Source organism: Fragaria vesca, linkage group LG2 (genome assembly GCF_000184155.1).
Source record: "Fragaria vesca subsp. vesca linkage group LG2, FraVesHawaii_1.0, whole genome shotgun sequence".
NCBI classification, from domain to species: domain Eukaryota; kingdom Viridiplantae; phylum Streptophyta; class Magnoliopsida; order Rosales; family Rosaceae; genus Fragaria; species Fragaria vesca.
Genome location: NC_020492.1, coordinates 19,923,786 through 19,944,994, shown reverse-complemented (window position 1 = coordinate 19,944,994; position 21,209 = coordinate 19,923,786). Strand labels below are relative to the sequence as shown.

At 38.7% G+C, this 21,209-nt stretch overlaps 3 protein-coding genes across 4 annotated transcripts; 1 reads left to right on the top strand and 2 right to left on the bottom strand.

Annotated features, from left to right (window-relative positions):
- Positions 1–3,499: 3,499 nt before the first annotated feature.
- LOC101296352 (DNA topoisomerase 6 subunit A-like) lies at positions 3,500–4,918 on the bottom strand. Its single transcript, XM_004292711.1, has one exon. The coding sequence runs from the start codon at positions 4,916–4,918 to the stop codon at positions 3,500–3,502; it is 1,419 nt and encodes a 472-aa protein (XP_004292759.1).
- A 5,520-nt stretch (positions 4,919–10,438) lies between these two features.
- On the top strand, positions 10,439–20,429 carry LOC101313759 (GPN-loop GTPase 2-like). Its single transcript, XM_004290924.1, has 11 exons — positions 10,439–10,695; positions 10,775–10,819; positions 10,912–10,991; positions 11,251–11,325; positions 11,765–11,868; positions 11,976–12,132; positions 12,235–12,322; positions 12,417–12,489; positions 12,576–12,706; positions 13,049–13,095; positions 20,404–20,429. Exons 1-11 carry the CDS (start codon positions 10,604–10,606, stop codon positions 20,427–20,429), a joined length of 918 nt encoding a protein of 305 aa, XP_004290972.1. The 5' UTR covers positions 10,439–10,603.
- Positions 17,143–19,417, bottom strand: LOC101314046. Of its 2 annotated transcripts, XM_004290926.1 has the most exons (5): positions 18,878–19,417; positions 18,644–18,779; positions 18,134–18,293; positions 17,594–17,773; positions 17,143–17,381 (listed from the first exon to the last, which is right to left on the bottom strand). In XM_004290926.1, exons 1-5 carry the CDS (start codon positions 19,398–19,400, stop codon positions 17,376–17,378), a joined length of 1,005 nt encoding a protein of 334 aa, XP_004290974.1. In that variant the 5' UTR covers positions 19,401–19,417; the 3' UTR covers positions 17,143–17,375. The 2 variants fall into 2 exon arrangements, with proteins under 2 accessions (XP_004290974.1, XP_004290973.1); XM_004290925.1 differs by having other exon boundaries at positions 17,274–17,773.
- Positions 20,430–21,209: the final 780 nt, after the last annotated feature.

Below are 21,209 nucleotides of genomic sequence, written 5' to 3'. Positions count from 1 at the left end.
CCGAGGCCTATATCTCCGACGTCGATTTTGCTACACCGACATCGATCTGCTTCTCTGGCGTCGATCTGCAACACGTCAAGGATTGGATGGAGGTCAGAACTCTGAAAAAGGTGTTGAAGGAACACACTGTTTGATTACGTGGTGGTGCGCAAATGATCGTCCTCGTCGTCTGGAGTTACGACCTCTCGACGTCAAGATCGCCGGAGTCAAATCAATCTCGATCTGCTTCTAATTCTTTAGATCTCACAGAGGTAATGCAGTTCTTTCTTTTAATTTTTGTTTCTCTCTACGATTCTGTAAATCCGAACACGAGATATGTGAGTGTGATTTGCATATGTGTTGACGGATCGTGATTTTGATTCGAATTGCAGGAAATCAAGTGGAGGTGAAGATTGTGAGAGTTCAAACAGTAGTAAATATCTTGTAGTAGTTTTTGTCAGTGAAAGTAGTAGCTTTTGTTAGTTAGAGTAGTAATTTTTGTTGGTAACGGTAGTAGCTTATATTGATGGAGGCAATAGCTTTTATGTCTGGCAGTAGTAGTTTTTGTATATAGGGGTAGTAGCTTTTGTTTATGTCGGTAATAACTTTTGTTGTGGCGGTAGCTTTTGTATATAGGGGTAGTAGCTAGCTTTTGTTATGTTGGTGGTAGCTTTTGTTTATCTCGGTAGTAGCTTTTGTAGGCAGTGGTAGTAGCTTTTGTAGCTGGTGGTAGTAGTTTTTGTGTTCGTCGGAAACCTCACAGCAGTAGCTTTTGTAGGCGGTGGTAGTAGCTTTTGTAGCTTGTGGTAGTAGTTTTTGTGGCTGGTGGTAGTAGCTTTTGTGTTCATCAGAAACCTCACAGTAGTATCTTTTGTAGGCGGTGGTAGTAGCTTTTGTAGCTGGTAGTAGTAGCTTTTATAGCTGGTAGTAGTAATTTTTGTCATCGTCGGAGGTCGGACAGAAACCTCGCCGGAGGTCGGTCGGAAATCTCGCCGGAGGGCGGCCGGAAACCTCGCCGGAGGTCGGCCGGAAACCTCCCCGGAGGTCCGCCGGAAACCTCGCCGGAGGTCCACCGGAGACTGTTCCGAAATGAGTGGTTGTTGACTTTTTATACTAGTGGCATTCTTGTAAATATAAAGGAGAAAATCTTTTTTTTTGTTGGATGGCAGTCTGTAATTATGTTGAACTTCAATACTTAATACAAAACCTTATTTAGACTTGGGTGGATTTATGTGGGTAAAAATGTTGGGGTGGATCTATGTGGGAAAAAATGTCTCAAAATGGACTTATATATAATTGGCCCTTAAAATTTCTCTTCAAAATTCTCTTCTTCTACTTCTAAAAATAAAAAAAACTTATTGAGTTTCAAAATTCTCTTTTATAATCGCGCTTCACACAACCTGATCTTCAAGAACCCTAATGTCTCCTCTCCATAAATTTTAATTCAAGAACCCTCTAAAACTCCAAATATAAATCGCTCGAATTCTCTTAAGAGATTCCATCAAATTTGAGGGTGAAAACAGCGATGGAGGATCAAGACCCGATCGTAGTCCTCAAAGCGCAGTTTTTTCTTTCGAGAAAACTCAGACGCAGAACGAATTATTTTTGGGCATGTCAGAAAACATGTAAATGTACGTATCTACAGTTTTTCACTCTATTTATTTTTCTTCATTGTATCATTGTATGCGCTCTCTACATATCTCGTATTGCTTTGCTCTTTCTATCACTGAAGATCCTGGTCATCTTCTTGGTTTTAAAGATTTGGTTGAGTTATGAATGGTTTTAAATTATGGTATAATTGGAATGATCGGTTTTGCTGCTTCAAAATATTATGTTATGATCGAATTCAGTATACAGGGGAACTCATATATAACCCGTATATGCTCAGCCAATCATATGAATTTGTCTTCATATTTCATTCATCTATGCATTTATTTACAATCAAATTATCAATAACAATTATCTATTTCTTTCCAGCGCGCCATTGAGATGAAAATTCGGAAGATGAAGCGGAATATAATCTAGTAAGACTACTCTACTCGTCACTTTCTCATATTTGTTTTTAGGTTTTTAAATTTTCTGTTAATAATCTAAACTATTAACTTGCAGCCGTGCTGACATTTGTGCTTCGGATGTATACGAGCACTATGTTGATTTTGTAGCAAAGAAAGATAAACTGTGCGAGTTAAAATCGTTGGAGAGGATATCGGAGCAATTACAAGCGGGCATACTTACACCATCCAAGCTCAGGAATGCTATTTATAATCGTATGTTAGAGGTGAGATACTGCTTGACTGACTTATCATGAATATATCTGTGTATCCATGACAAGTTTTACATCATTGTTCTTTCCCTTCTGCTCTTGTTGTATTGTTTATTCTTGTCTGAGAGGCTCATTTGGGGGTCTATACTTATTGGTGTATTGTACAGAGTTGATGAGTTGATGAGTTCTGGACTACTGGCTAGTGAGGAAAGATTTATGATGAATTGCTTGTATCTTCCTGTAATTAAAAAAAAAAAGAAACGAAAATAGAAAAATGATGTGTACCATGGATCAAATAAATTAAAATTAACTATGCAAGTTATAAGATTTTTTACGAGGACTTTGAGGATTTCGGATTTACCTGATCATGATGATTACGGGCTTTGTTTCATAATGAATTTTGCAGGAGGCAGCAGATGTCTAGTTTGTAGCTGCACAAGGCCTGCAGCTCAGCAGTTTATAGAGGAAACGGGTTCAGCTGCACAGCAGGCAGAGCAAGCGGCTGAAGATGCACTGGCCGCAAAGGAGGCGGATGCAGCTGCAAGGTTTGCAAACAAGGCAGCTGAAGCTGCACAGCTTGCAAAGGTGGCGGCTGAATCTGCACAGCTAGCAAAGCGAACAAAGGAGACCGTTCCAGTTGCAAAGCTCGCAAGGAAGGCAGCTGCAGCCGCACAGGTCGCGAAGAAGGCAGCTGTAGCTGCACAGCTTGCAGAGGATCAGGCGACTCCAGAAGCAACTGCAGAGGCAGTTGTAGTGGAGCAGCTTGGGACGCTGTTGTTATAATGCTGCAAAGGAGACAAATGACAAGTGTGTTTTATTGTTCTTTCTTGCTTTTGTTCTTGGTATGTAGCTTTCTCTTTTTTTTGAGAGGTTGTGCGGATTTATTTTGGTATGAAGATTTGATAAGCGGCTAGTGAGGAAATAGTTAATGTTTACCATGTTTGAAATAAACCACATGAATTGGAAGATGGAGTGATCAAATAGCTTTGAAGAGTTTATAAGTCTGATCATGATGTTTATTTATTTATTTTGAAAAAGAGGGTATGGAACCCAGTCTACATAGGAGGGTCGGTCCGCTGCCCATTATTTGATACGAGAGGAATTCAACTCGACAAGTTTTTCTTCAACTACAGATCAAATTTACTAAAAAATGTTGTACTCAAAGTAATCTAGTAATTGTTATTCTCAGTAGATCGATGTAATAACAAAAAGAATAAGGAAGTACAATGTTTCGTGAGAAATTAACTAAATAATTGACTAGCTTGGAGCTTCTTCTTCGCATAGACTTTGGAGCTCTAAGTGCAGATAAACCCTTGACCAGTACCGAACGCTGAAAGAAGCGAAAGCTTCCAGTTCTAGCTTGATACCCTTCTCAAGCATGTATTTCAGCTCCTCATCCAAATTGTCCAGATGATCTGTGGCCAACATACGTTTTGCACTCTTCCTATCATGACTGCTCATCTTCAACTTAACTTTTGCGCGTAGTGGATACTTCTGCAGGTGCTTGTGCAAGATACCCAACAACCTAACACCAGGCGTGGCTAAGTTTTGACTGTCATAAGCCATGTTCTTTGACCCGAAACGATAAACAGAAGCAATCTTCATTCCATATGGATTGAAGTCGTTAAGTGAATGCACAGGAATTTTCAACTCATAACTCGCTCTGTTCACACAACGTCTGGTGTCTACATCTGGCATACCTTTTGCTGTTATCATGATACAACGATACTTCTTATGAAACTCATCTTCGGCCAATCGACTCCAAACGGTATGTTTTTCGACGATTAATATGAATAATGCATCGCTATCCGCCTCAATAGTAACGTCCTTTGTCATTGATGGGATATAAATTCCATTCTTTCCACTGTCATTAGCATTACGAGCAGGTTGATCTTCTCCTTCCTTAAAAGAGATGTTACCAATCACAACACCTTTTTCACATGCTGTAACACGAAGACTCGACCTAGTCGAGCCAATCATGCAGCAGATATCGTCTATCACTGCACTAACACTCATCATACTCTTGAATACGTCACGTCTGCTGTAATAAAGAAAACGAAGGTCCGAAGTTATATCATCCTTGCACAAGTTCATGATAAACTTCAGAGCAATACTAGTGGCGAGGTATTTCTGGGTACAAGGATTACGTATGATTAATCTTCTTCTTTTTACAACGAAACGTTTGCATCTACTATCCATGCATGCTTTGGATGGACTCCTTGACGGCACCATGTAGGGGCGGTAACTAGTCGATTCCTGCTTCTCATATTGTGCAAGTACTTGAATCACTTCTTCTCTGGTCATGTCTTTGACTTGAAGAATATTCGGGTCCAGTTCAGGCAGCTCGAAAGAGTTTCTTTGACGGTATCTCTCATTGTAATTTTCGAGCTTTGACAGTAACTCTTCTCGGTCCATGAGTTTCTCCTCCAAGGGGAGGTTATCACCTTTATTAACTCTAGAGCGGCGTAACACAATTCTAGCTTCACCATCTTTCTTGGCTTCACTCGCACGTAATTGTGCACTTAGTTGTTGAGCTCGTCGTGCTGCTCGTAGGTCACGTTCAAGATTTTGACGTTCACGACGTTCACGATGAGTTTCTTCAGATTGACTTTCGCTACTATCTGCTTGCTTTTGATGAGATTCACGAACTTTAAAAACTTTGAACGACCGCCCCATTATTTCTTATTGGGTTAAACAAGAGGCTAATAGCTACTCGTTTGATTTCTCCAACCACGGTGTGTTATATATAGCTGTTAGAAAGATTCTCCGTGCACAACAAATCTAGTCATAATCTTCTACATTGGCTTATTTGGTACGGTGAAAGTGTGAACATAATTTTCTACAATACTACTGTTTCTCGGTGTTTCCGGTATAAATAAGGAAAGTAAGTATTCCTTGTAAACTAAGACAAGAAACCTACTTACCAAAAAAAAAAACAGAATTGTTTAGAAAGCTAGAAAGAATCCTACTTTCCAAAGAAGGATATATATCAAAGAAACCTCCTTCAATCTCAAAGAAAAAAAAAAAACCTACTTTTACCAAAGAAAAATATACTTGTATGAAACGTTACTAATTAAAACGAGAAACAATAACATAGTATTATTTCGAGTCGAGTCTAGCTACAATAACTTTCCAAATAAAAAATATAATTCTTGCTTATTTCCATTGAATTTGAATTTTTTAAATCATCAGCTCGTACTTTATTTAAAAAAGAAGTTCCTAATACTATTAAGAATATGGATTTTTGCTCTATAAAAGTGTTGGCAATTTAACATTATGACTTGTACAGTGGCAGTTCAATCTCATCGATCCTTGAATTTGTATCCCAGGTCCTAGGCTTCAGACGCTAGATATATAGTTTCCCTACTTACATTATTAGTCGATACGTAACTCCGTAGAATTCAGCAAAGATTAGCGATGGATGATCAGGTCCCGATCATAGTCCTGAAAGCGCAGTTTTTTCTTCCGAGAAAACTCAGACGCAGAATGAATTTTTTTGGGCATTCAAGAAACCTGTAAATGTACGTATTTTCGGCTTTATCATTACTTTATTTTTCTTCATTGTATCATTAATGTATATTCTTTCTGCATATCTCGTATTGCTTTGCTCTTTCTATCACTAAAAGATCCCGACATCTTGGTTTTCAAGATGTGGTTAAATTAAAGCTTGAAAAATGCTTTAATTTTAGAAGGAAAAAGAAAAACTGCATGGTATAATTGGAATGATCGGTTTTGTTTCCTTCAAAATATTATGTTATGAATTCAGTCTTGTAACATCAGAGTACCTACAGGGGAACCCATATATAACCCGTATATCAGCCTATCATAGGAATTCGTCTTCATATTTCATTCATCTATGCATTTATTTACAATCAGATTAATCAATAACAACTATCTATTTCTTTCCAGCGCGCCATTGAGATGAAAATTCGGAAGATGAAGCGGAGAATAATCTAGTAAGACTACTCTACTCATCACTTACTCATATTTGTTTTTAGGATTTTAAATTTTCTGTCCGGAAATTTCACAAAGTGGAATTAATAATCTAAACTATTAACTTGCAGCCGCGCCGACATTTGTGCTGATGATGTATTCGACCACTATATTGAGTTTGTAGGAAAGAAAGATAAACTGTGCGAGTTAAAATCGTTGGAGAGGATATCGGAGCAATTACAAGCGGGCATACTTACACCAACCAGGCTCAGGAATGCGATTTATAATCGTATGTTAGAGGTGAGATACTGCTTGACTGATGAATTTTGTACAATTTCTTTCCCTTCTGCTCTTGTTGTATTGTTTATTTTTGTCTGAGAGGTTCGTCTGGGTCTACACTATGTATGAGTGGCTAGTGAGGTAAGAATTAATATATATGTGCACCATGCATAATGGATGAAACAAAAAGTGAAAGTCGTATAGAAAAAGCTAGCTTCGTAGATTTCTGAAATAGTTGATCATAAAGATTATTACTGCCTTTAATAGTAGTATCATGCATGATGAATTGCAGGAAGCAGCAGATGTACAAACTGTAGCTGCAGAGGAGGAAGCTGCCGTTAGACAGTTTATAGGCGAGACGATTGTAGCTGCAGAGAGCGCAAAGCAGGCCGCTTTAGCTATAGTGACAGCAAAAGATGCCACTGAAGCTGCACAATTTGCAAAGGACGCAGCTGAAGCTGCAAAGGTCGCAGAGGTGGCGGCTGAATCTGCACAGCTAGTAAAGAGAACAAAGGAGACGTTAGAAAATGCAAAGCTTGCAAGGCAGGCAAATGCAGATGCAGAATTCGCAAAGAAGACTGCTGCGGATGCAAAACTTGCAGAAGAGGATAAGACGATTCTGGAGGCAACTCCAGTTGAGGCAGTGTTAGAAAGGAGGCTAGGGAAGTTATCGCTGTCAGAAGACTGCGGAGGAGACCAGTGCAAACGAGACGACTGTAACTGCAGAGTAAATACCCGGGGAGCGGCTCAGGGTGTCGTGAAAACACTGAACTTTTCATGAAGATGTTTTCGCTGTGGTGTTTAATCAAATTTTGTTCAACTTCTGTTATGTGATTTACTGATTGTAATGTGGTGTTGTATCAGTTTTGTTCCTATTTGTGTTGGGGTTTAGATTTTTTAAAGCGAGCTGCTGAATTCAAATCAAACGGTATTTCATATCATTCTTTTCAACGCATGGTTTTACCAAATGAAAATAAACTCGACGTAAAGAAATACAAATTACGAAAAGTATAAGTGAATATGAATGAAAAGGTTAGAAAAAACTCAAAAAAGGTAAGAACGGGTGCGGATCAACGGCGCCCCTCTGCTTCTCACCAAAGCCCACCCAACACAAACTTGAACTTAAATAGTGGACCCCTCAGCCCGCTAGGCCCACGAACCTCGTAACCGGCTAGCGGCACCTCGTGTCCGCCTAGCCCGCATTTGGTTTTTTTTTTTTTTTTTTTGTTTCCTTTTTACCCCCATAGTTTTTGCTCGATTAACAGTTAAAACCGGAATAAGAGGTTCTCTATTTTCTTGGTAGCTGAGAAAAATGAAACTACTACTGACCTGAATTGAGCGTGGATTATTCTCTGCGTTCCGAACTTTAGCCACAAAACCAAATCATTATCACATAAGTAGCAAGATCAAATTTCAGCATTAGAAACACATAACATAAAAACAGTAAAAAGGATTAATTACCATCAGAAGACCCGCCGGACATGTTCACCTTAGCCTAGTCGTTCAGCTTCAGCAGTCTAAACGTCTGATGGTAAGGGAAGATCAAAACCCTCAAAGCGATATGAATAGATCGATACAATATTTTAGGAAACTCTTTCATACCAAAAAGGAAAAGAGTTTGTCAAATTAGAAAATTAAAATTGAATGATACAAAATGAACGGTTTGAAGGAAAATCAAGAAGAGAATCATCATCTTCCCTCAAATTATCATCAAAGTAATTTAAATAAAAAGATATTGCTAGCCGGGAATCAATTTGGAAGTACACTTTTGGAAAATTTAGTCATGATTTTCCTTTTCTCTTCACCATTCTATATATATGAGTTAAAAAAAAAAATCCCTTTTATAATCGTTATATTGTGTTCAATTCAACGTGAACTCTCTTCAAGAACCCTAGCTAGTATATATCTCTTCCTCTCTCCTCACCATATAAATATTAACTATAATTTAAGAACACCCTTTGAAATTTCTACGTATATGAAAAGTCGCTGAAGTTTTCTGAAGAGAGACTATCAAACTGATCCGCGATGGAGGATCAAGACCCGATCGTAGTCCTAAAAGCGCAGTTTTTCCTTCCGAGAAAACTCAGACGCAGGACGAATTATTTTTGGGCATTCAAGAAACCTGTAAACGTACGTATATTTAGCTTATCACACTTTTTTCTTCATGTACGTGCTTTCTATACATCTTGTATTGCTTTGCTCTTTCTATCACTAAAGATCCTTATTACCTTCTTGATTTTGAAGATTTGGTTACAGTTTGAATAATGCTTTAATTTTAGAGAAAATTGTATGGTATAATTGGAAATGATCGGTTTTGTTTACTTCAAATATTATGTTATGAATTCAGTCTCGTCACAATTATCTATTTCTTTTTCAAGCGCGCCATCGAGATGAAAATTCGGAAGATGAAGCGGAATATAATCTAGTAAGACTACTACTCTCCTCATCAGTTACTCATATTTGTTCTTCGTTTTTAAATTTTATGTTCAGGAACTTCACAAAGTGGAAATAATAATCTAAACTATTAACTTGCAGCCATGCCGACATATATGCAACGGATGTATACGACCACTATATAGAGTTTGTAGGAAAGAAAGATAAACTGTGCGAGTTAAAATCGTTGGAGAGTATATCGGAGCAATTACAAGCGGGCATACTTACACCAACCAGGCTCAGGAATGCCATTTATAGTCGTATGTTAGAGGTGAGTTGATTAATACGTGTGATATGGATGAAATAAATATGGAAGTCGATCATATAGAAGAAGCAGCTCGCTATTATAGATTTCTGATTTATCTGATTATGATCATGAAGTCGAACGTGTTATATATAATGAGAATTTACAGGAGGCAGCAGATGTACAGTTTGTAGCTGCTCAGGAAGCGGCTGCAGTTCAACAATTTATAGATGAGACGATTATAGCTGCACAGCGCGCAAAGCGGGCGGCTAAAGCTGCACTGGCCGCAAAGGAGGCCAGTGTAGCCGCTCAGTTTGCAAACGAGGCAGCTGAAGCTGCAAAGGTAGCAAGTGTGGCGGCTAAATCTGCACAGCTCATAACGCGAAACCAAGAGACGTTTGAAAACGCAAAGAAGGCAATTGCAGCTGCGAGGGATGCGAAGAAGGCAGCTGCAAAAATCACAAAGAAGGCCGCTGAAGCTGCACAACTTGCAAAGGATGAGGAAACTCCAGAGGAGGCAGTTGTAGTACTGGAGAAGCTAGGGAAGCTGTCGTTGGAGAGCCGCAAAAGTGATGAAGGTTCATCTTTTGAGACAAACAATACAACTGTTCCTTGTGCTAAAAAATTGAAGGACTTTAAGTTAGCAAGAGACAGGTCAAAGAGGGTGATTAAGAAACCTATCAGGTTCCATTAAAATGGAGCTCGATCGTTATCAGCATTTATTTCTTTTTAAAAACTATGTCTCTCTTATTCTTTCTTATTTTTATTTATATGGAGGTCAGGGATTTTGGTTGAATTTCAATGAAATATTAGAGCTGGAAGCTACTGCTCCAGAACTCGTTTTGCTCCTTTGCTCTCCTTATTTGAGACAGCTTTAGCATTAGCGACGAATCAACGATCAACATATGGTTTTACCAAAAGTAAAAGTGAATATCTATGAATGTTTTCGTGTTTCAAATTTTTTTAGAGGGGGTATATGTGGTTTGGTATAAATTAGAAGGTTAAAAATAACAAACATTTACCGCACAATGATGCATTAAAAGGTCTGAACTCTGAACCGGAGAGTATCCAAGTCCGGGCGGATCAACGGCGCCGTTTTGACGGTGGCGAAGAAGGATAGAGTTGCTGGACCAATCAGAGTGCAAGGCCCAATACAAACTTAACTTAAATGGTGGACACCTCAGCCCGCTAGGCCCACGAACCTCGTATCCGCTACGGGCACCACGTGTCCACGTAGCCCATAGGTTTTTTTTTACCCGCAGATTTTTTGTCCCCGTTTCATAACAACTCCCACAGAGTCACACACCCAGAAAGCTTTGCTCGATTAAACCCTAAAACCCCCTAAATCGGAACCGAACCAATCCGACCCACTCTAGTCACCTCCTTACTGCTTCTATTCAATCTTCTCTAGCTTTTAATTCGATTTTCCTGGCAACACAACTTGCATAGCTCGCTGCCGGAGCATACTGAAGATGGTGTTCGGGCAAGTCGTGATCGGTCCACCTGGCTCAGGGAAGACCACTTACTGCAACGGCATGTCGCAGTTTCTCGAACTCATCGGAAGGTAGATTCTACTCTCATTTCTCTGTTTAGTGTGTGATTGCGTATTTGTACTTACAGTTTGTCGATTTTTTTTACTGCAGGAAAGTTGCGGTTATCAATTTGGATCCGGCTAACGATACATTACCGTATCCTTTTCAATTTGTTAATCTTTCAGTTTCATGTATTTTTGCAGTGTTGCATTTGCTTCTAGTATGTGGAACCTTGATTTAGAATGTAGGTATGATTGTGCTGTGAACATAGCTGATCTTATCAAACTAAGTGACGTCATGGCGGAACATTCTCTTGGTCCAAATGGAGGTCAGTGCCTACTATCTCTCCATTTCTTGCATTAACACAAAGTTAGTTCATCTCTCCGAATTTAGGATTACAGTTCACTTGCAAGCTTAAAACTCGCAGTCTATTTTGCAAAGTAACCTAAATATGTAGTGATGATGCTTAACTGGGCACTTAACTGTCCTCTAGAAGTAGTTTTCGATGTACGGTACTCATACTTGTAAAGTATGAAATATCTTGTTCTGCAGCTTCTGAAGTTTCTGTTGTCATGTTCATCATCCAGGTCTTGTATTTTGCATGGATTTTCTAGAGAAGAATATTGACTGGTTGGAGGCTAAGTTAAAACCTCTGCTTAAAAGTATGTTTTACTTGCTTTTCTCTTTTATGATAATAACGCTCTGTTATGCTTATTCTTATCTTCTCCCCTCAAGTTCTTTATATGTGCAGTTTTATATGTTGTTTAGCTATGATACATCATAGCTGCTTCTTGGAGTTTTGTAATAGTGATGAGGAGAAGCTGCAGAGCTTCTCTGAGTGTTTGTTTAATTGGCTAATATGTGATGTTTCATTGTTATATCAAGCATCAGTTCAAACTGGAGCTAGTCTTATGGTTGCTCAGAATTATAACCAATGATGCTTAAATTCAATCAATAAGTGAAGTGTTTTGAAATCCACAATTTGAAATTTTGCAAGCATATCAGTTTGGCTTACATGGTTGTTAGCATTCTTCTAGTTTTTTCCCTTGAGTGGTGGTGAAATTGACAATAGCATTCTGCTGCCTATCAATGTTACTGCAGATCACTATCTTCTCTTTGATTTTCCTGGCCAAGTGGAACTATTCTTTCTTCATTCCAATGCCAAGAACATTATCATGAGACTCGTAAAGAAGTTAAACCTCAGGGTATGATTATAAATTTCTTTTGTGCTCTTGCTTTGACCATCACCAGGACCGTGAATAATTGATGTGCCTTCTGCTCATTATTTGGTTGGCTTCCTGATTTTCTGCAGTTGGCTGCAGTACATTTAGTTGACGCCCATCTTTGCAGTGACCCTGCTAAGTATGTCAGTGCGTTGCTTCTCTCTTTATCAACCATGTTACATATGGACCTCCCGCACATTAATGTCTTGTCCAAGATTGATTTGATACAGAACTATGGAAAGCTAGGTAATTGCTGCAGTTTTATTACACACGACTTGCAAGGTAACTGATGTTAACAATGCTGCTGGTCATCCTTTCTAATCTTAAGCATCTTCTTTATGTGTGCAGCTTTCAACCTTGATTTTTATACTGATGTGGAGGATTTATCTTATCTTCAGAACAGTCTTGATCAGGATCCGCGCTCCGCTAAATTCAGGTCTGATGAATATCAGGAACTCAATAGGGTAAAGCAAAACTATGAGAAGTTTAATTATTTTTTATCAGTAAGTTGTTTGTGGTCCATATTGCAGAAAGCTTACAAAGGAGCTGTGTGGTGTCATAGAAGATTTCAGTCTTGTCAACTTTACAACTTTAGATATTCAGGCATGCCGACCTCTTTAGTTTACTGATGACCTCATGTATTGTTTATGCTGTATACTATGTGTTCTCACTCAGATTCTACTTCTCAGGATAAAGAGAGCGTGGGAAAGCTAGTTAAGCTGATAGACAAGACCAATGGATACATTTTTGCTAGCATTGAAGCTAGTGCAGTAGAATTCAGCAAAATTGCAGTTGGTCCTGTTGATTGGGATTACCACAGATATCCTTTTACTTTTCATTCTAAAATACTTCACTCTATTCCTTCATTTTTTCGATGTACTTATAAGCTTGTGAAGTGTTTATCACTGTCTTTTATCCGCATTTGAAAATTACTCCCATATGGTATGGGCTTCAAAAACTTCCGCTACCTACGTAGCTTTTTGTTAGACCTGCCTCCTAAAGATTTTGCAGGGTGCAGTGCGAGGCCCGAGTTTTGAGGCCGGGTCCATGAGTGGGTTTGGCAGGTTCTGGTTATCTAGAAGAGTTTTGGGTTTGGGGTACAAAAGTTTATATATGAATACAAAAATCCCATGTTATAATTTTACTTAACAAATTAGCTTACAGTTGGAGAAGTGCAAGAGAAATACGTCAAGTTTGATGAAGACTTTGATGACATTGAATAGCTGGCAAGTTTGCAGTCTTTATCTTGGAAGAAAATGATACTGGTGAGCGTTCTATGTGTTTAAGCAAGTTTGTTTATTCATGGTCTAATTTCAGAAGCTCACAGTTTTTGTGCCTATCATCACATGTTTTTCTCAGGGATCTTATCAACTGAAGTCCGGAGAACTCTCAGCAGTTTCCCTCCACTATCATGCTCATTCCCATTCCATTTGTAAGGGTTTTGTGTTCATAAAATCCACTTGTACAATAGGCTCTGTAGTCATGCATGCTATTTATACGAAAATGTAGCTTGCACATATGAGAACTGTTTAGAAGAGATTTTGCACTTTGCAGCATGAATGAGTATTGGACCGTGCATGCTATTTATACGAAAATGTAGCTTGCACATATGAGAACTGTTTAGAAGAGATTTTGCACTTTGCAGCATGAATGAGTATTGGACCGCTAAGGTTATGGTCAATGCCCTTTTTTTTTTGGACATTGATGGTCAATGTTGTTTAAATTAAGAGCTTAAATCATTCCTAGTCGCTCTAATACAGTAATCAGGTGAAAGCAACCTTCTACTGGGCTTATGGTTTAGGTGAGAAGAATGAGTGGAGATCACTCCAACCCATCCTTGATTTTAGCTGTCCGGTTTTTGTATCTTACTAATTGGATTAAGGGTTGCTTTTGCTTCCATTTGATGTTTATTTTGAAGTCTCTGATTAAATGCGTGGAAATAGTACAAGGTCGTTAACGCTGACTATTATAAGAGGGTCACAAGGAATAAGTAGTTTAATGGGTCATGTGAACGTACTTGTGAACATCCATTGAGAATTGTATTGTATTCTTTTGTAGAAGATTAAGAATACCTGTCTGCACCATGTTAGGTAAGCAAACATGATCATAATTTGGCATGTTATGTCATGTATACAAGTATTATCTACAACGGGTTCTAAAATTTTAGGCAGCTTTGCAACGTAATGAACTTACATAATGACATATGACATGATGCAAATGTAGGTTATCCAAAATCTTATTACACGATTGTAAATGATTAACTAACATTATCATAGGATATTTGCATTAGAATATCAAAGAGGGACGTCATTTTTTGTCCGATCGGAAACAAAGTCCAACCATTTATTTGTCATGTAATTACACCATGGATGAGATAGTATGCGTACTCCACAAGCTTGGCTTTAGAAAGTTCTGATAATGTGGATTTTATAGATATGGACCGCTACTGATGAAAGCATTTAGATGGGTGGGGTTTTGTTGCCGAAGTTTTGTTGCAGTATATCACTGATTTTTGTTCCCCATATGTGAACTTCGTATTTCCTTTTTATATTAGGGGGCTGAAATTTACACATTTTTTTTTTACAATCCACACACCCTTACTCCATTTTTTATAAAGAAATGTCTAAAATGTCTCTATCTTAGACAATTTCAAGAGATTAAAACATGAACATTTTAGACATTTCTTTTATAAAAAGTGGGACAGAGGTGTGTGGATTGTAAAAAAGATATGTAAATTTCACTCCCTTTATATTATTGTGTTATACTAGTATAGTTCCTGATAAGTTATAATAGATTACAACGTCAAATCTACAGAGTAAATTAGGATGACATAAAACATGAAATTTAAGTTAGAAAGATGGTCACGTTTCTCTTTAGCGTCCTATTTACATCATGAAAAAAAACATAATAAAAAATATCGTGATTTGACATATAATTATTACAATTAATCTTTGCAGCCTCTTCATTCAATCTCTCGTTGTCCGAATGCCCCCCTTCTAGATGATGTTACACTCAGTAGTCACTAGTCTATGACCTTGATAAAGATAGCCAGATAGGCGCGTTACTCGCCAAGAAACATATGCTAGTTTTCAAGTATGAACCATGGACCAATTCAATCCCCTTCTCCAAGCATAATGAGCATCATCTACTTGTTCAACACTTTCTTCTAGATCATATATTGTTAGTTTGCAACGAGTAATTGAAGCACCGGTACTATTTCCCAAGTTAGGAAGTCAAAACAGAAGCTTCCAATAGGATTTTGCCATTTCAAACCTCTCATTTTGACTAAACCCTCTTTGCGTTTTGGATCTGCCTCTGCATTTCAAACTTCCACTTATATATGTGGTGGCTCTATCTTCTCTCCTAATCAAACCAAACCACACTCCAAAAATCCTTAGCAATCTGAAAAACCAAAACAATGTTGAGCCCTTTCAGCTGTGGCTTTTTCCACCCAGAAACATCTGATGAGTACGACGAACCCATCATCACAAACAGTCCTTGCTCGACTCCAAGAAGATCATCAGGCAGAAGAAGTGGTGGTCTCATTCATAGAATCCATCACAGCAACAAGGACAAGAACCCTTATTCGACTCGAGGCCTCGACAAGTTCTCTGCACTTGTGGCTGATCTTGAAGAGAAACGCAAGCAGATTTATGCTCAAACCGGCTCTGAGGACGATACCTTTGTTCGGTTTGTGTACAAGGACTCAAACGACAACGTTCCTGTTCCGATTGTGCTCAAATTAAAGGAGAAGAAGCAAGACGAGCAGAAGAAGAAGCCTCACCATCATGATAATCATGAAGAAAAGCATGCAGAAGGGTTAGATAAAATGACCGTTAAGCCAGCGCCCGCCAAAGAAGAAGCAGTACTTGAGCAACAACCTAAGAAGAGCAACATGTTTGACTTCTGGTCAGACATCAACTTCAGACGACCGTCGTTTTATCTTCCGGTGGTTGTAGTGCTGATTTTGGTGTTGCTCGCCGTGTTTGGGCGGTCGGTGGCGATTTTGTGTACCTCTATAGGTTGGTATGCGATTCCAACACTGAAAGAACAGTCTGCTGCAAAGAGAAGAAAATCTTCGAAGCCAAAACAACATGTGAAAAGGTCGAGTGAGCATAAGATGGTGATCAGTACTAGTGAATTATCTTCTCCGAAAAGTGACAGCAATTACACTCCCCGATCCCGGAAACATGATCACCGGAAAAGTTGGTGATGCATGATGAAGCAGTACGTTGACTTACATTTCTTCGTTCTTTTATTTCTTTTCCCTTTTTTTTTCTTGGGTCAAGATTTTGCAGCTGCGCATGTACAAATTTTTGTGCTACCTTTCAATCTGTCTTCCATGTTTGTAAATGTAAATTATGAGTAATATTGGTTTAGACTATGATCCGATGATGGTGTTTCGATTTGATTCCTGAAGAAATTGTATAGTAAACAACCCATTCCATTATAATATGGGATTTTGTCATCGACACAGAAACTTAAGAGATTCATTTTTGAAGTGATCTTGATGAAGCTGCTTTGAATATAATGGCGTCTCAGCCGTCTCTGACTCTCTCCGTCTCTCGTACCGGTCACAATCGATTTATATTGTTATCTATAACCCGTTTGCTACTTTGCTCACGTTTCTCTTCTTCTAAACAAACAATTTTCAGAGGCTTGTGATGTGCATACACATCCTCTGCCTAACTAGCTGCCCAACACGTTCATTATTAACAAGGAAAAACAAGTATAACCGAAATGCAACCAAGATCATGCAGTTATACACAAGATACACTTGGTGATTGTTTATGGGGGTTCAGTTCTTCCAGCATATCACCAATTCTTAAGATCCACAACAACCATGTTCTTTTATTTTCCTTCATCTTGTAATAATGGGAATGGAATGTAGTGACCCTAGAAATGGGGCTCAGCATGTAATATCTTAAAGACCAAGTCGCTAGATTCTTTGAGTGAAGGTGAGATAACAAGACTTCCATCTTTATGAAAGACTCGAGACTTCTAGCACCAAATTCCATAAGAAAGACTCAAACCAAGGACTTCGTCTTTTAGGTGTTTGCCACAACGTAACTACACAAGGATGATCGGTCAACCATGCCTGTTGGTTAGACTACCTACAATAATGGTAGGTTTGATCCATCAAGTGAAGTGAAGGTATAGCATGAGGTAATGCCCTGAACTAAACAACTAGAATGACTACAGCTGCATCAAGTGTAAATATAGTAGGCCAAGAGGAGGGAGGATTGGATGAAGAAGCATATTATAACTGTTAATATTTAATCATTGAACCCCAAGAAGAGAACACATATATGAATTGTTGGTACAAATTTGGGGCTTTACAGTACTCCTTGCATTTGCGAGAGGCTAATCTTTCATATCTGATCTCGCAAGAGCAGTAGTCTTTGGCTCTCTGCTGTCATACAATGTCTTGTATCAGATTAAGACACTTCAATCTCCCAGCTCCAGTAGAGATATTCAGACTGCAACTTCTATTCCTGCAATCAAACAAAATCATTTATGGAATCATGTGCAGAGATCAGATGTATAGCATGAAGATAACACGTGCTAGCTGATTTGAGTTGTTTTCAAGCAAAGCGAGAAAACATGGTAGAATTCAAACTAAGAACCAATTCTACATCAATCCCTCAGGATATACAGAAACTCTTTTCAAGCATCAAATTGTGTAGTTAGCTATTGAGTTTCTGACCTTAAACCTCTTTCTGGGAGCTTCATTGGCACTAAACCGAGAAAAGTGTTGCTGCTGCCTGGGATATGTAGTGGTTTCTCGTGCCCTACTACTGTTTTCTTGTGTTTGATTTCTCAAGTTTAGGAAGAATCCATCTTTGTCCCAAGCAACCTCATAATCAGCCTTCATCTTAGATCCTTCCTGCAACAAAACACCATATTTAGTTCCAAACTTAGGAACCAACAAGAAAGGGAAGTGAAATCCACACTCCCCTGTAATCCATACTCCCACTTTCTATTTTTAGTCACCATTTACAAAAGTTAAGTCACTAAGGACAAAATTTTAGTTACCACAAATGGAGTGTGGATTACAATTTGGGGAGTGTGGATTTCACATCATCATTGATTGGCCACCTTTTCTTTTTGAAGTATTTGCACCACTAGCTCTCAGTTAATAACATCATATCTTAATGCTAGCACCTAACATATTGAATTATTGACAAATTGAGTGGAGGTAATGGTTCTATCACTCCTAAACTCTAGTGAAGAAAACCCTGCCTACCTTCTGCAATGAGCGGCCACAAAACGATTTGAAAGTATTGTAGAAGTCCTTGTGTTTCTCGAATTGAACCACAATCTTACAATGGAGACCTGAAACCAAGTCCCCACCATCCTCATTCGCATCCTTACCTGGATCATCGTCCTCGGCAACATTAAGATTCCTAATGATTGTAAATAACAAGGAACAGCAACAAGAATATGCACGATTAGCTAATGCCATTAGATTGTGGAGTGTTGAACCAACGAGGATACACATGAGTTATTCCCAAAAGAGCAATCAAATAACATTATAATGCTGACACAGTATCACATTGTCCAAGTACTTTTCACCTGATGAGTACCTTCTCTAGCTTAACTACAGAGATATTGTTTAAGAGCACATTCGGAACTAAATTTGTGGTGGTTGAACAAACTACACTATATCAGAACACTGAACACATATAATACTTTCTCCATAGCTTTTCTAGAACATAACAACCGATATAGCAAGAAAACAAACAGATTGACATGCCTTATCTTCCCAAATGTCGAAAAGATGGTATGTGTAACCAGCATTGAAGGCTTTGACGAAACCCGCGGCTCTGCGAACCACCGTGAAGGAACTCCCCTCAGAATTATAGTATCAGTCTCTTGCTTCTTCGAAAACCCTGCCAAAAAGACACAAATTGTCAAACCAGATTCACATTCAAACTGAATCAAAATCAAAACTTCAAACCACATTCTGATTTCTAATCCACTAACAAACCTCTATTTCCGAAAGCGTGAAACTCCTCCCAGCCCTTCTTCATCCCATTAAAATCATCCGACTCCGGAACGGCGACGTTTAGCTTGAACTTGACCCCTTCAAGATTAAGCTCAATCCCATCCATCTTCTCCACAATGTACCTCCTCCAATCCCTAAACTTCTTCTCCACCTCCTCAACGCTCCTCTCCTCATCCTCATCCTTCCTGCTCTTCTTCCTCAGAAACCCTAGGTCCCTAATGAAGATGGTTCCAGAAGCCACAGGGTCGTCCCGCTTCCGCTTCTTGAGATCCTTCACCCTTCGGATCTTCAGATCCTCCTCCGGAACCATAATCGGATCGGAAAGCGAGCTCTTCATGAAGTCAATTAGGGTTTGCTTCATCTTCCACTCGTCAATCGGTTTGCTCACAACTTGGCTCGATGGATACACTGTTATATTGAGCCTCAGCCGCGGCACTAGGGATAGGCCGTTCTCTATCTCCACGGTTTCAGCCGGAGAAAGCGAGTCGAGCTTCAGCGTGCTCATCTCTCTCTCTCTCTCTCTCTCTCTCTCTCTCTCTCTCTGTTCGAAATTAGGGTTTTGGATTTCTGAATCGAACAGTAACAGTCTCAGAGAAAACTGGAGAAGCAACACTGCGAATTGCGAGGAGCAGAAGCCAAACACTGATACACTGAGGCGCAAGGTCATTAATGCCCCCACGATTCAATTATTTACGGATACGTACCAGATATGTCTGACGCGTATCGGGCAGCTTCCCACCGTATTTTGCCGTATCTGAGATTAGATTCTTAATCTACAAAAGGGTCGGGCATTTAACCGAATGTGTGCAAAAAACCGACCGAGTCGAACTAAAAATCCGGATCAGATAATCGAACCAAAACATTTAGGTCAAAATAAGTAGTGAACCGATCCGATCCGATTTAAATCGGATTTGATCCGGTTCAAACTCTTAAACAAACAGAAAATAACTGAACCAACCCGAATTATATAATGTATATATAGATATATAATTTATACACGTAAAACGCTATTATTATTAGTACCTAGTAGATTCCATCTCTATTTACAATGTGCTCTCCCATACTTTAATAAAAGACAAATATCCTAACCTTAACTCAATTTCTCATTCAACTTATTTCTCGAAGAAATCTGTTGGTGTAGAAAATATTGAGAATGCATTGAATTGCTTGTTGTACTTTGAGTTTATAAAAAATCATGTTTCTCAAGTCAAAAACTTGAAGTTCAACTTTACAGTGAGATGTTAGATGGGCCAAAAGTTTTTAAAATATGGGTCAAAACAGAAACCGACTCGAACTTATCTGAAAATTCAAATGGGCCAAATATTTTGGTGTAACACCCTGACCCAGAATTAAATCAAGAAACAACTGTAATCAATTTAATCCACAACAGCCAATACTTACCTGACCTAATCCGAGGTCGTAATGATCGATTTTAGGGAAGAAAAAAAATGAGCATAGCTCTCGTTGAATTTGATCGATGAAACTTAAATTCCTGGGTTTTAGAGTACTGAGGTCCACCTCCCAGACTAGATGAGAGCTAACAAAGAATTGGTGAAGGTGCATCGATGAGAGACGTCTGATCGTGGATCATCTCTCCTCCCGCAGCCGTGCTCATTGAGCGTACTCCTCTTTTCTTTTATTTCTTACTTAAGTCGGTTCCTGGTCGACCCTTCTAAACCCTCAAGGTCGGTTCATCTCTTGTCTTTTCTTTTTATTTTTTTTATTTTATTTTTTTCGTTCCCCCAAGTTCTCAACTCTTCCCTTCCTCTCCAAAAATATTTACATCCTATTTATTTTATTTTATTTGTAATACACAATATCAGCATATAATATATATACTCTATATGCCAATAGAGTATCGATAGATTTAGAGGCCTATGCATATTTTGACAATACAAAATAGACTTCAATTAATGCCTATTCGATGCAAATCGATCAAACGCCTGGTATACTTCAGTAACATAATCACTCGATCAATCATTATTTCTGATTTTGTTCACCGAATATTACATTTGGTCAAAGATTTTAAAATCCGAATTCGGTTGGAAAAAAAACTTTAAACCAAATAATTTAGTTTGGTTATGGTTTCGCCCTAAAATCGACCCCTAGCCCTAATCTACAAGGCATGGCCGGATACGGTGAAAAACGGCCGGAAACACCCCGATACATGTTAAATACGTCAGGAAAAGATACATAGGGGCAATAATGACTTTTTCTCCCTAGTGTTTATGACCAAGACGACGTCGTTTCGAGATTAGTTTCTGACGTGTCACGCGTTTACGAACCAAAAAAGGAAGAAGTATATAAAGGAGTC